Raw genomic sequence first — 13,773 nt, 5'->3', positions numbered from 1 at the left:
TTGATTCCAATACCTTAATTCTGATACCCATCTCCCCCCCTTAGGTATTGAATAAGAGGTTTCATCAAGAATTGATTTCTGATAAGCAAGTGGGACCCACATCCATTCAAATACCTTAACATGTTAGTAAACGCCGGAATTCACCAATTCTGTAATCAATTGCATCACTCTCAATTTCATTCCAGGTTAGTAAACATGCCCCTAATTGCGTCCCTACATGGTGGGGAAACAACCAGTTCTCTATCTAGACCCGTAAATCCTAGTTTCGTCCCTACATGGTAGGGAAACAACCAGTTCCTACTAATGTTTTGTTGTTGTTGTCGCTAAACCGCGTATAAGAAATGAGTCATCTGAAGGATCTCGAACATGTTCTCGTACATCAAACACAACTGAAACTCCATCATTTTGTGTTGATTTGAATGTAGATGATAAAAACGAGCAGAAGACATCAATGATGAAGTAGCTTCACATGATCATTTAATACGAACAAAGACGGCAAAGATGAAATGAAAGCTACTGAGGAGAAGAAAAAGAGTTATGACATGGCCGACATCGACAAGCTTGCAAAGAGTTATTTGAAGGAAAATAGCATGCTCGAGAACAATCTTCGCCTCCAAGATGAGCATTATACGTCAAACAAATTGAATATCCAATATCAGCCTAACGAATATAAAATCATGCCACCCAGTTTTGATACCATAACTGATCCAATAAATAGACCATGAATTCTTAAAGATGAGAAAGACGGAAATTATGCAGAGAAGAGCTCGTGAATCCCAAACTTCTCAAGGGATATTTGCAACATTCTCCCAATCTCCTCAAGGACTCCATGCTACATTTGGCTAGGAGCATGTGAACCCATTCCAAAATGGTTTTGAAGCTACATTTCATTTTAGAAAATTTGCTAGCCCCTCACAATTTGGTTCCGCACCTGCATGGCAGGAAATAACCTGTCTTGGCCTTGATACGATATACTAGTAACCCTGCCGGGTAAAAAGAAGACCCTGTCCCATTCCGGATGCAGAGGATATGCTTGTGTTATGAAGGGGCCATAAGGCCAAGAAAACAGTACAACAGGCCCAAATACCCAAAGTACCTAGATAAGTTTCCATATTTGTGAAAGGAATTGAAGAAAATTATGATGTAGGACACATATACTTCAATTAGTTCATGTTTTAATTAGTTCTTTTAAGAGAAGCTTTCTGAAGAAAGAAATAAAAAAGGCCAACCGGAAGAATTATATATATGATAAGAAGAGACCAACAATCCTTCAAAAATTTATTCTGTATACAATAAACATAAACCAAATTAAACTTGTTACAAACTTTTCACACCCTGAAAAAATACACCTTCAATGAGGAACTAGTCTCCCAATCAAATTTTACTACGAAGATTAATGAAACACTAGTACAGTACTCTAGATTAATTGTATGTATGTATAGATAATTAGTTGTTTCTTTCTTGTTTCCTTTTTCTTGCTTAACTAAGGTTGTATGCTTCAAGACTGTGTGAGCCTATAATTCATCTTTACGGGATGGTGAAGTTTTAGAGGAGCAAGTTTTAGAGGAGCTCAAACTTTGTAACCAGACCTGGTCTTTCACAATGAAGTTTGAGTCGTTATTCCGATGCCATCCCCACAATGCATGTGTTTCATTCACCATTTTTAGCCTTCCATGTCCGAAGCTCGCTTCTCGGAACAAGGAGAGAGGGGAAGTAGGCTTTTCGAACCTACATATACACAAAATGAAAAACCTTAATTAGCACCATTATCACTTCTCTGATGAGGAATCAGCACCAAACCCATGTACTAAATAGTATATATAGCTAAATGCATCTATGATCATCTACATAATAGTTTTAGCTTTTTAAGGTGAAGCATATGATTATATACCTTTTTTATTTTGTACAGCTCTATCGATTTATTTGTAATTTTTCATATAAACCCTAGCTACACCTAAACTCAAATCCTTCTACGTCATCAGTTAGAAACCAATATGGTGTTTGACATACGTTAATACGTACCCTATATATTGATCAAAACAGATAAAATGAAGGTACTTACGATAATGCTAGTCCTTCTCGGTTACCACCATCGCCAATGGTTATATAAATCGGACCACATGGGTCAGCCTTGTTGTTATAAACCCTGGTCTGCAATATTAACAACCAACAAAAGCTAATCATATTGCGAAACACAAAAGCAAGCAATTGATAATACTACAATCTTTAATCACCGATGTTATGATCGATATATACTATCTAAATGCAGCAAGGATTAGACAAATAAGACTTACAAATCGTTCATACGCATGAACATGGCCTTGAAAAACCAAATCAACCTGTGCCTTATACAGCAGCTCTTCCATGGCTAACCTCATGCTGTCTCCTTCACCTTGATGAGCAGTGTTGGTATTATACCACGGTGCATGCAGAAGTGCAACCACCCACGGCGTCTTTTTCCGGTCAATCTTTGCTAAATCAGCCTGAAGCCACTGGTACTGGTCTGAACCAGCCTTAAACTCCGCGTAGGAACCAAGCATGACGACGTGAGTGCCGGCAACTTCGAAGGAGTAGTACAAGTTTGAGGTGGATCCGCTCTCTTGGTAGGGCATCGGCCACCTTGCATTGTAGGCTTTAAAACCGGTTGGGTAGATGATGGGGAAGATTTCGATTTCGTGGTTGCCTTCTGTGACCATCCATGGCCGGCGGCTGGCATAGGGTTCTACAATGCGGCCGAATGAGTCCCAAAGGGGCTGGTGGGTATCGGCGTAAGATAGATCCCCCGGTAGCAGGAGGACGTCATAGTCTATACTTTGGATGTGGTCGAGGGTGGAGTTAGTCCATTCAGTCTGCCCTAGGTCACCTGCAAGCCAGAACAATATTAATGTTACATACACTTAATTTCTTTTTTGTATTTTTGGAGAAGAAATGGATTTCATTAATTGTTGATTGAAAAAAAAACCCCGTTATAACCTAAATACTACAATATATTCATGTTAGGTTAATTTTATACTTAAACTTATAAGTCCGTCACTATTAGTGTTACATATGCATGCAATTTTGATTCTTCTTAAATTGAGTAATTCATTTTAGACGAAAACATCAACATATCACTATCAAGTTTATTGGATGAGTATGGGATATTCTCTGAAGACAAAATTCCCCAAGAGAGAAGATTCCTTCTAAGCAGTAGACAAATCCAAACATGCATGTTAATAAGGAAGGAAAATGAACCTCAGTCAGTCAGTCTTCGGTTGTCCTGCATATGTGTGTGTGTGTATCATTAACCTAGTCTTTTTTTCTGTAATGAACTAACAATCATTAACCTAGCTAGTCTTGACTGGTAAAGTGTTAATATCCTAAGAATTTTCTTTCAGATAAAGACTGGGTGATTATTATTTACAATTACACAATTACATGTGTGAGTGCAGTAATTAATGTGATCGAAAGAGCTACAGACAGAGGTAAATTAAGCTAATAGCCTAATAGTTACTTGCCAAGTTATAATGATCATAACCAAGGTCTCATCTAGCACAATACGACTTGCAAAGATCTTCTGCAGACTCAGTTCCACAACTTTTCCTAACGAGTGGTTTACACTCTTGTCCAACATGTTGTCATTCTGCTTACCCTGAAAGCAACCTTTCTCTAACCAACGTACTCATCCTGTTGGGAGGTATATATGACGCTAAGCTAGGCAGAATGAGTATCATTCTAATTTAAGAAACAAGTTAAACTGTGCATTTCATGCGAAATTGAGAATGCACTGGCTCAAGATATATAAGATTTCCACGCCAAAATAATGACCACTACTCCTTCCTTCCTAGCAAAACAAAAGTTTTCTCGCTAGCGACATATACTGTTTCCTTGTCTTATGTTATCTGATTAAACCGATAATCAGGTGATGAGTTTTGTTCGACTCGAGAAATTATTGAATTCAGAATCTAACAATATATCATGCATGATATCTTGAAAATGAAACTTACCAACGACTACAAAATCAAGAGGAAGTGTTGAAGGGGGTGTCTTGAAGGAGAACTCCGGGCCGGAACCTCCACACCTGTAGAAGTATGTAGTTGATGGCTCCAAAGGGCCAATGGTAACATGGTGGATCTTCCCAGAACTATAAAAGAAGTATTCGTAGGATGTGTGTTCTCCATTAGCTTTTGCATTGTATTTTCCAGATTGTTTTCCGTACTCAACAAGAGAACTGCTATGTTTGCTGTCTGTCACCCATGAAACTTTCATGTGATCTTTTCCCACCAGTGAAATATGCACCTGATATACAAATGATTATAGCATAATTCATTTATCAAGAACAAAACTACGAAAGAAGATCGAACATAATACATATGAGGATTCAAATACGTACCTGTTGAGGGTCCGAATCGGAACGGTCATGGTGGGTGAATATTACTCTCCGCGGAGGTTGCCTAACAAAATCATCATCTTTCGCTTTCAGGAGTTGAGGGAAGAGAGAGATGGTTAGGAGTAGAGAGAACAGATTCGGACACAATTTCATCATTTCTTCTGGTTTCTGATAAGAGCTATTGGATACAAATTAATGCAGGTTGGGGTTATTTATATGACAACTGAAGTCTGTGGTTTGGGGGTTGAAGGTTCAGAAAATATAAAAAATAGAAAGTATATACATAGCAATGGCGTGAAGTAAGTCTGTTTGATTAATTTGGAGATGCTTACAGCAAACTACTATGACCGTCCAGAATATTAGCTAGATGATACTTATTGATAAAGTAGTCTGGGGTTCACATCCAAAACCAATTGGCGATGGGTGGAGTGGCCCAAACCCTTGTTAACCCATAGGCAAGGTCTCATATTCCCGATGTGGGATATATATCTCAACACGCCTCCGCACGTGTGGCGAATCTTCAAGCCTAACACGTGGACAACATTTGGGTGACGTGGAGTTCGTGTGGCCATTGGGCTTCACACGTGGACGTGGGTAACCCGCTCTGATATCATGATAAAGTAGTCTAGGGTTCACATCCAAAACCAATTGGCGATTGGTGGAGTGGCCCAAACCTTTATTAACCCACATGCAAGGTCTCATATTCCCGATGTGGGATATATATCTCAACACTTATCACAACAAAAGGAAGTTCTTCGAAAACTTATCTAAGCTCTAAGACCGGAAGATATGATTGATCAGCTTCCGAGGGTTTCCCCCAGCAGATACGTATACATGTATATTTCTAAGCAGAAAATCTCAATTTAATTATCTTAAAAGGTTAAATCACTGTGAGTAGAAAGATAAATTCAGATGAGATGTGATTATTGAAAGTATTGTTTGCATATCATTTAGACTGGCACATTAGGTTTCTAAATCATGTACGTAGTTAATTTATTGAATACTACAATTGTACTAAAATTTTGATTAGTGCGGCTATTAGGACCTCTAAATTTGCTCACTTAACCTCACTCTATTATGAATTATTAAATGACATATTTATCCTCTTACACAATTACCATTAAAGACACTAATTAAACAAAAAGTAATATTACATTTATTTTCTCTAAACTTTCTAATTTAATAATAATGGATTGCATTTTATTATTTTCCTTATTGATTTTTATTTTCTAGTTTTACCACATACATGTCACATGCATATACAAAGTGAAAAAAATATTTTTACAAAAATGATGATCTGTCAATAATTTAAAAAAAAAAAAGTAATCATATTATTTTACAAAATTATGATCTATCAATTATATATTAAAATAATTTATCATCATGAGGTATAAAAACAAAAATATAAACTTACAAAAAATAATAGTATATGTAAAATAGAAATACAAAAGTAACAAAAATATAGAATAATTCATGTAAGAACATTCTTTTGATGATCGATAATAAATTTGAGACACAATTCTTGTTTTATTTTTATTTTTAAGAGAATAATATTCTTCATGATTCGAATTAACTTTTCTCTAAAATTGATGTCATTAAAAATTATTTCTTATAATTTGATCAAAAAATGAATGTCTAGTGACATTTTATGCAAAATAAAAAAATACAAAAAATAAGGAAAATCAAGAAATCAAGGTCGGGAATGGAGGTTTACATTAAAAAGAAAAAAGAAAAAAAATTAAAGAATGGAAGTCAGGAATGGATGTTCGCATGCAAAAAGAAAAAGACAAAAAGAATTAGAGGTATACTGAGAGAGGTGTGTTGAGTAATATATTAATATATGTGTGAACAAGACTATTTTAAAATTTGAAAGGGAGATCTAGTAAGCAAATGTTTATATTTAAAAGTAAAATAGATCGAGATGTAGAGAGAATGAGAGGTATACTGAGCAAATTTGAAGGTCTCAATAACCGTACTCAATTTTGACAGTCTGTCATTATAACATGTATCAGATATATATATTGATGAGAAAAACAATAATAGTCTGTATAAGGCAAAACTATAGCATTCAAGCCAAGCCAACGTGTGAGAATGGAGTCCTTAGAGAAGGAATCGAGGTCCCTGTTGCCCCTTGGGGTGATCGATAAAGGCTAGCTTTTATATATATAAATATATATATATATATATATATAGAGGCCGGATGTAGAGCGGACGTCCGCAATCCGGCTTAAAGTGCGGACTTCGTCCGTTCTCCACCCTCTCACGCCGGCGACAGCTTCTCTCCTTCCCGGACGACAACACAGGCTTCCAAGACGGCTTCTCTCCTTCCTGGACTGGCCGGCGACAAGTTTTCCGGCCACCTTGATCGATCATGGTGTTTTCCATCCAGAGCTTCAATCCGGCCGGAAAACTTGTCGCCGGCCAGTCCTGGAAGGAGAGAAACCGTCCTGGAAGTCTGTGTTGTCATCCGGGAAGGAGAGAAGCCGTCGCCGGCGTGAGACGGCGGAGAACTGACGAAGTCCGCACTTTAAGCCAGAATGCGGACGTCCGCTTCACATCCTCTATATATATATATATATATTTTGTTGTGTTCTTTGGATAATTATTTGGGTATACACGATGTTGAACGTGAGAAAGAGACATTACTAGCTACTGTATGTTGTGAGTTGTGACTCATCACATGGAACAGATATAACATATTAAGACTTCATCTTGAGCACGCACACAGCAGCTTAGCTTTCACAAGCATATACCATCAGTTCATTAGCATATCCTCCTAGGAATCTAGTCATATCTGAAGTATATATATGAACAAAATTAATAGGCAACAATAATAAATCGCTACGCCAATCCCACGTAATCTGCTACGATTCTTCTTGTGGACTACAAATCTGTACATGCACTTTTCTATCTATAAACATAAGTTATCAACTGATTGGCCACTCTAAAACAACTGTTTAACGAGTCTTAATTTACCCAGTTGAATATTTCAGTTTTCTCGATGGTATATATAGATCAAAAGGGAACATGCTTTCATTAATTCTCATTAATTTCTACATATATGCATTCCACGCCAGTTGGGTTAGAGATCGATCAAGTCTGGTACGTATTTCAATTCACAACTGGGTCGTAAAATAGATTAAAATTAGGTGAAAGCAGGTAGCGTATGAACTCTTATCAAGTATCTTAGTTTTTCTCTTTGTAAATCCCATCTTGGTCTTTGGTCTTTCTTTCAGACATTTGGTCTAACAGTATACTTTTCCAGTTGATCATAATTATTGGTTTGAAAATGGTGGGACGTTGATTACACATAAGTAGATAGATGACCTCTGCAAGTGCAGTTTCAAAGTCGCATTCTATGGTGTACAAACGAGTAGTAGTACGTTCAACCCTAGCTAAATCATAATTTGACATATATATAGCAACTCACCATTATGGCAAGTGGAGATTCAAAGTCCCATTCTCTGGTATAAGAACGAGTAGTACGTTCAACCTTAGCTAGCTAAACCAAAATTTGACATATAGCAAAGTTTTTTTTTACGCATATGGCCGAGCTTAACTCACAATACAGGTTGCTAATTCCTGTTCAGAGTACGTTGAACTAATCAGCTTATGACTCTCAAATTGTATAATTGGCGTTAATCGTACTGTATTGTATAGTTGACATATATATCTGCCAACTATCATTTTCTCGTACCATAGAAGAGAGCGAGCAGTAACTGCAACTTGCTTAAATAAACAAGAATTTAACGATCCAATTAAGAGGGTTCAACATTGTTAAGGAGATATCCCAACCATTAGGTATATATATTGCCGGCCTCGACGAAATTAAACGGATCGAGTTGGTGGGGAATTGCAGAAGCTACTACTATCCGCCCGGTTACGTGCCTTCAATTCTAATGGTCCTGAAGGTTTGCAGCTACTTGCTTCTCTTTAGTCGTATATATAGGAAGCAAAGTTGAAGATGGCAAGTAATTTTATATGCATCTTCTGTAGAAGATGTCATATGTACTTCTAGAAATATAGTAATTAATCAAGCTTAAAATAAAGCAGACAGTACTTGAGATTATATTAATCAACAAGTCGTAATTACATGTTTAAATATACAAATTGTTAGGCAAATCGTGCAAACCACAATCAATTGATTATGAGGCTACCCTAATTAAGCGTACGTACAAAGATTCCAAAGTACATACTTAATATAGTACTAGATAAAAATAGGCAAGTACATACTTAATATAGTACTACATAAAAGTAGGCAAAATCTTGCTTCGATTCGTAAGAACAATATGAAAACCCTAGCGACAATTGTAGCTAGTGCTGCAAAACTTCACCAGACACCAAATGCTCGGTTCAGATGGAATTTGAAGGATGAATGAGGATTATTGCCTCGCAGACGCAGCATGATGAGAAGATAGGATGATAGACAGTTTCCAAGCTAGTTTTGGCTGGTTAATGCATGTCTCACTAATGCACATGATATATTTCGATTTGTTTCGTAGAAGTTAGAACAACTCTAAAGATTTCAATGATTTTCAGGCAAAAAGCGTCATCAACATTAGTTTCATCATTACGAATGATCGAGCTTGCAAACGAATGCAATTGTCAACATTTCATTCACATCAATATTCACAATTTCACATATATATGACTCCATTCAACCGACGTACTACATACGTTAAACTTGACGGAAGCGACAGTATCGGCTTATCCAAATATCTGTTATGATTTTTTCCAGCACACAATGCTAGCTATGCAACAATTAGAAAGTAATTAATTTACTGAATAGTTTCAGATGTCCTTTAATTTGTTTTTTGTTTTTTTGATTGTTTCCTCCACCAAAATATGCAATAACGAGATTATCACGTACGTAGAACTAAGAATATCACTTAGTTTCTCTGTGCTTAATTACAATTCATCCTTAGATGACAATAGAACTTCCTGGTCCACAGATTCGGAGCATCTTTTAGAGGAGCTCAAACTTTGTATCCAAACTTGGTCTTTTACGACAAAGTTTGAGTCGTGGTTGCGATGCCATCCCCAAACGGCGTGTGTTTCATTCACTATCTTGAGTCGTCCATGTCCAAAACTTGGTTCTCTGTACAAGGAGAGAGGAGAAGCTGGGTCTTCGAACCTACATATATACAAGTCTAAAGATCTTAATTCATCATTGCCTAATGACCTATATATTTTTGAAGAGAATATGAGTTGCTTACATTAATGCCAGTCCTTCTAGGTTCCCACCGTCGCCAATGGTAACATGCACCGGACCGCATGGATCAGCCTCCTTGTTGTACACCCTTGTCTGCATGCAAACCAAAAAATAATTAAGAAACAAAATTGTAAGATTAAGTAGTTTGCAATGGAGGAATCAAAGTTTATCAGACTTACAAATCGCTCATAGGCATGAACGTGCCCTGAAAAAACCAGATCAACCCGTGCCTTATACAGCAACTCCTCCACAGACTTTCTCATGCTCTCTCCTTCACCCTGATGAGCAGTGTTGGTATTATACCACGGTGCATGCAATACCACCACAACCCACGGCGTTTTCTTTCTATCAATCTTCGCCGAGTCGGATACAAGCCACGCGTACTGCGATGATTCGGTGTCGAACTCGGCATAGGAGCCAAGCATGATGATGTGGGTGCCAGCAACTTCAAAGGAGTAGTACAAGTTTGAGGTGGATCCGCTTTCCTTGTACGGCATTTGCCACCTGGCATTGAAGGCTTTGAAGCCGGTTGGGGAGACGACAGGAGAGCTTTCCACCTCGTGGTTGCCTTGTGTGACCATCCAGGGGCGGCGGCTTGCCAAGGGCTCGACAATCCGGCCGAACGAGTCCCAAAGGGGTTGGTGTCCATTGGCATAGGATAGGTCACCAGGTAGGAGGAGTACATCGTAGTCTATGCTTTTGATGTGGGCTAGAGTGGAGTTAGTCCAATCAGTTTGTCCTAGGTCACCTGAAAACGGAACCGATAATAATGGAGGGTACGTTAAGATCAAACTAAGAAGTTGGCATGGTGGTAAGTTTTGATTGATAGTACGGTAACCTAGCTAACGTGTATATTACATATATAAATTAAAATTTGTTTAGTCCTTATAGTTTGAAGTTGATATATGTTTAGTCCTTATGGTTTTATTTTAATCTAAATAATCTTTAAAGTCACGATTTTTCATTCAAATAGTCATTCCGTCAATTTTCTCAGTTAAATTGCTGACGTGACCTTTAACTGAGAAAATTGTTGGAAGAACTATGTGGATGAAAAATTGTGACTTTAAGGACTATTCAGATTAAAATAAAACCATAAGGACTATTTGGATAAAAAATCGTAACTTTAAGGACTATTCATATTAAAATAAAACCATAAGGACCAAACAGATGTCGACTTCAAACCACAAGGACTATACAGTATTTTACCCTATATATATCCACTGATTGAGACACCTGAGAATAAACTTACCAACCACTACAAATTCGATCGGATGTGTCTGTGGGGGTGTCTTGAAGGAGAACTCCGGACCGGAACCACCACAGATATAGAAGTATGTGGTTGAAGGCTCCAAAGGGCCAATGGTAACATGGTGGATCCGCCCAGAAGTATATGAAAAATAATCATACCGTGTGTGTTCTCCAGTAGCCTTTGCATTATGTTTTCCAGATTGCTCTCCATACTCCACAATAGATTTTTTATGACTGTTGTCTGTAACCCATGAAACTCTCATGTGATCCTTTCCCGCCAGTGAAATATGCACCTAATTTAACACAGTTTTCCCAAGAAAGGTATATAATACTAGAAGATCATGAAGAATACGAATCAACCTTCAAAGAAGTAGTCAGAAATCGATATACCTGTTGAGGGTCTGAATCAGAACGACCATGAGGAGTGAGTATTACTCTACCAGCTGGTTGCCTAACAAAATCATCATCTTGTGATTTTAGGAGCTGAGAGACGAGAGAGATAGTTAGGAGGAGAGAGAACAGATGCAGGCTGAATTTCTTCATCATTGGCTTGCTAGAGCTATATCGATCTCTGCAGATCTAAGCCAGAATGGTTTGCATATACCGGGTATGGTTTGACAGTTTAGATTAAAACATGAAATAAGAATATACATTGCAATGGCGTGAAGCAAGTCGATCTCTTCGAAACTATATTGGAGTTGCTTACAGCAAGGGTTTGATCTCAATCCATCAAGTAATTAATCAAATCGGCTTTTTAATTAAACCACATAGTTTAAATAGCACCGATATGTTTTTCCTCTTTAATTAATCACTTAATTCTATTTATAATTGGGCTAGCGCGTTACGATATGTGGCGTTGAGGTTGGTTTTTCCAGTTTATCGAACTATTTTACTTGAGTATTGCATGGTAAGTTTTATAGGAAAAGCTTTAATTAGTATCTAAAAGCTTGCTGCTCCTCATAAACAAACTTAAGACTTCACGACCTCCCACTTACCCAAGGCAACACAGTATCTGTATGCACAGGATTACAGTATTAATTAGTTAACAATATATAATTGTACACAACTACTACAACTACAACAGGATATTCAACAAAACTGGATAAGTTAATTAACAAGTCCTGCTAATTACGTGCTAAATATATTGATGTTGTCCGGCAGAAGATGCAGACCGCACACACGCAATTATAAGAGCTTAAAATTGGGAGATCGAATATCCAAGGCATCTGCGATTGCGAGCTTAATCAAAACGCATCTATCTACCATAAACTCAGGTGGCATGGCATCTCCGGACCGGAATATGGATATATATATACTCATCTCCTTATATATATTATGATGATGAACTAGCTGTTGAATAATTCATACTAAATATATGTTCATAACTACTCGACGTGACGGTTAAGAACATCTGATCACAATACAATATTTATTAATCTCACAAGTGAGATAAATCCAAAACCTTATCGGTATGATACTGAAATGTATGTACAAAAGTAACATAAACTTTGCGTAAGGGTGTCGTTCATGTGATATTTTCTAAATTTCTTTTTTACAAATTTACAATATTAGACTTTTGACAATCTTTTGAGTTTTGATGATTTTAAATTAGTTTCGGTTAGTTTATAATTGAAAATTTTAATTTTACCGTTGATTTTTTGTATAATTAGATTTGGAGTGTGGAGTTTTGCGTTTAGTCCTAAAGTCACTAGGTACACTTGGCTTTATACTTCCATTTTCCTATATGTGTGCTATGGTATTGTTATTTATCTATAAATTAATATACGTCCGGTGGATTTACTTATTGGATCTTGTTAAGCCCTGCTAACTCATGCATATAAACCTAGTTATACTTGAAAGTGTAGCTACATATCCCAAATGCATAACCCTAGCTAGCACTAGAGCTATTGTTCGATTTGACGTGATCGGGAAAAGGGCCCCGAAGGTGTGAACAAAAGTGAAACTAGCTACTTGAGATCAGCACTACATTCCATCGATCGCTTGGCTTGGCTTAACAGTACTGTTGCTAGCTATATAATACAGTTATATATAGGTCGATAGGAAGTTCCATATGTGCGAAAGAGACATGAACTTTGAAAGTTAAAAACTTGAGTGTCGCCTGACCATGAGTATATCCGTGATCGATGTGAGGCTGATGTCGGCCGAGTCAATAATTTACATTACATTTCCTAGTTAATTGACACCAAGTGACCCTTTTTTAAAATTATAGCGGGGTTAATTACCGAAATAATCTCTATGCTTATCATAGAAAAGAAGAAAAAAAAGGAATGATAGGGTACTTGTTAAAGATCAGCATGAATCGTTTCAAAAAAAATATATATATTAGCATGAATCAGGAGCTATTCCCCGAATATATTCCAGTGTGCCAAAAGAAAAGGAATGTTCATTTTCAAAACAAACTAAAAAATTAAATCCGCTATCACTTAATTAATAAAAATGTTTATATCTATTTGGATTTCCTAATTTATTCACTAGTTAATGTTATTTTGATAATATTCACTAATGTTTAGGATAAGTACTCACAATGATGATATTAATCATGTATTAGTGATTTACTGACTTTTTTTTGTTGATCGGATTAAATTTTCCTTCCTAAAACAGATTTCTTTTCGCAGAATGATTTGACAAAAATAAAGCAACAAATCATAATTTTTACATTTGAGGCCGGTTTTTCCATTTTGAGCTAGGGAAGAAAATTAAAACTGGTTACATGCATGGGATGGGATTCGAAAAGAAAGAATCTAAAACAAACCGCCATAGAAAGTAGCTAGCTAGTCACTATAAATTAAGGTCAACAATATCACCGATTCCGTCACGCAAAAACTACCACCTCCATTTCAAGTTTCAGACCTAAACACTACTTTCTCTGTTTATCTATCTGATGCCTGATGGTATATACCTTTAGCCACGCGTCGATCCTCCC

The 13,773-nt window shown here is 36.9% G+C and overlaps 2 protein-coding genes across 2 annotated transcripts; both read right to left on the bottom strand.

The window, feature by feature from the left end:
- Window positions 1-1,245: 1,245 nt before the first annotated feature.
- Window positions 1,246-4,616, bottom strand: LOC101297266 (purple acid phosphatase 22-like). Its single transcript, XM_004302952.1, has 5 exons — window positions 4,373-4,616; window positions 3,987-4,278; window positions 2,295-2,863; window positions 2,063-2,151; window positions 1,246-1,728 (listed from the first exon to the last, which is right to left on the bottom strand). The coding sequence occupies exons 1-5, from the start codon at window positions 4,523-4,525 to the stop codon at window positions 1,515-1,517; spliced, it is 1,317 nt and encodes a 438-aa protein (XP_004303000.1). The 5' UTR covers window positions 4,526-4,616; the 3' UTR covers window positions 1,246-1,514.
- A 4,533-nt stretch (window positions 4,617-9,149) lies between these two features.
- Window positions 9,150-11,394, bottom strand: LOC101296976 (purple acid phosphatase 22-like). Its single transcript, XM_004302951.1, has 5 exons — window positions 11,220-11,394; window positions 10,831-11,122; window positions 9,761-10,329; window positions 9,586-9,674; window positions 9,150-9,503 (listed from the first exon to the last, which is right to left on the bottom strand). Exons 1-5 carry the CDS (start codon window positions 11,373-11,375, stop codon window positions 9,278-9,280), a joined length of 1,332 nt encoding a protein of 443 aa, XP_004302999.1. The 5' UTR covers window positions 11,376-11,394; the 3' UTR covers window positions 9,150-9,277.
- Between the last annotated feature and the right edge of the window lie 2,379 nt (window positions 11,395-13,773).

This window comes from Fragaria vesca, linkage group LG6 (assembly GCF_000184155.1).
Source record: "Fragaria vesca subsp. vesca linkage group LG6, FraVesHawaii_1.0, whole genome shotgun sequence".
NCBI lineage: Eukaryota > Viridiplantae > Streptophyta > Magnoliopsida > Rosales > Rosaceae > Fragaria > Fragaria vesca.
The sequence above is the reverse complement of the archived record's forward strand: the minus strand, read 5'-3'. Positions and strand labels throughout refer to the sequence as shown.

What these genes read in the sequence shown, in the direction of transcription:
- LOC101297266 (XM_004302952.1), bottom strand. Translation starts at nt 4,525, where the DNA reads ATGATGAAATTGTGTCCGAATCTGTTCTCTCTACTCCTAACCATCTCT. An exon ending in CCGATTCGGACCCTCAACAG is followed by an intron (nt 4,279 to 4,372) that starts GTACGTATTTGA and finishes TTTGTATATCAG; the next exon opens with GTGCATATTTCACTGGTGGG. An exon ending in TTCATGCGTATGAACGATTT is followed by an intron (nt 2,152 to 2,294) that starts GTAAGTCTTATT and finishes TTAATATTGCAG; the next exon opens with ACCAGGGTTTATAACAACAA.
- LOC101296976 (XM_004302951.1), bottom strand. Translation starts at nt 11,375, where the DNA reads ATGATGAAGAAATTCAGCCTGCATCTGTTCTCTCTCCTCCTAACTATC. An exon ending in TTCATGCCTATGAGCGATTT is followed by an intron (nt 9,675 to 9,760) that starts GTAAGTCTGATA and finishes GTTTGCATGCAG; the next exon opens with ACAAGGGTGTACAACAAGGA. An exon ending in CTAGAAGGACTGGCATTAAT is followed by an intron (nt 9,504 to 9,585) that starts GTAAGCAACTCA and finishes GTATATATGTAG; the next exon opens with GTTCGAAGACCCAGCTTCTC.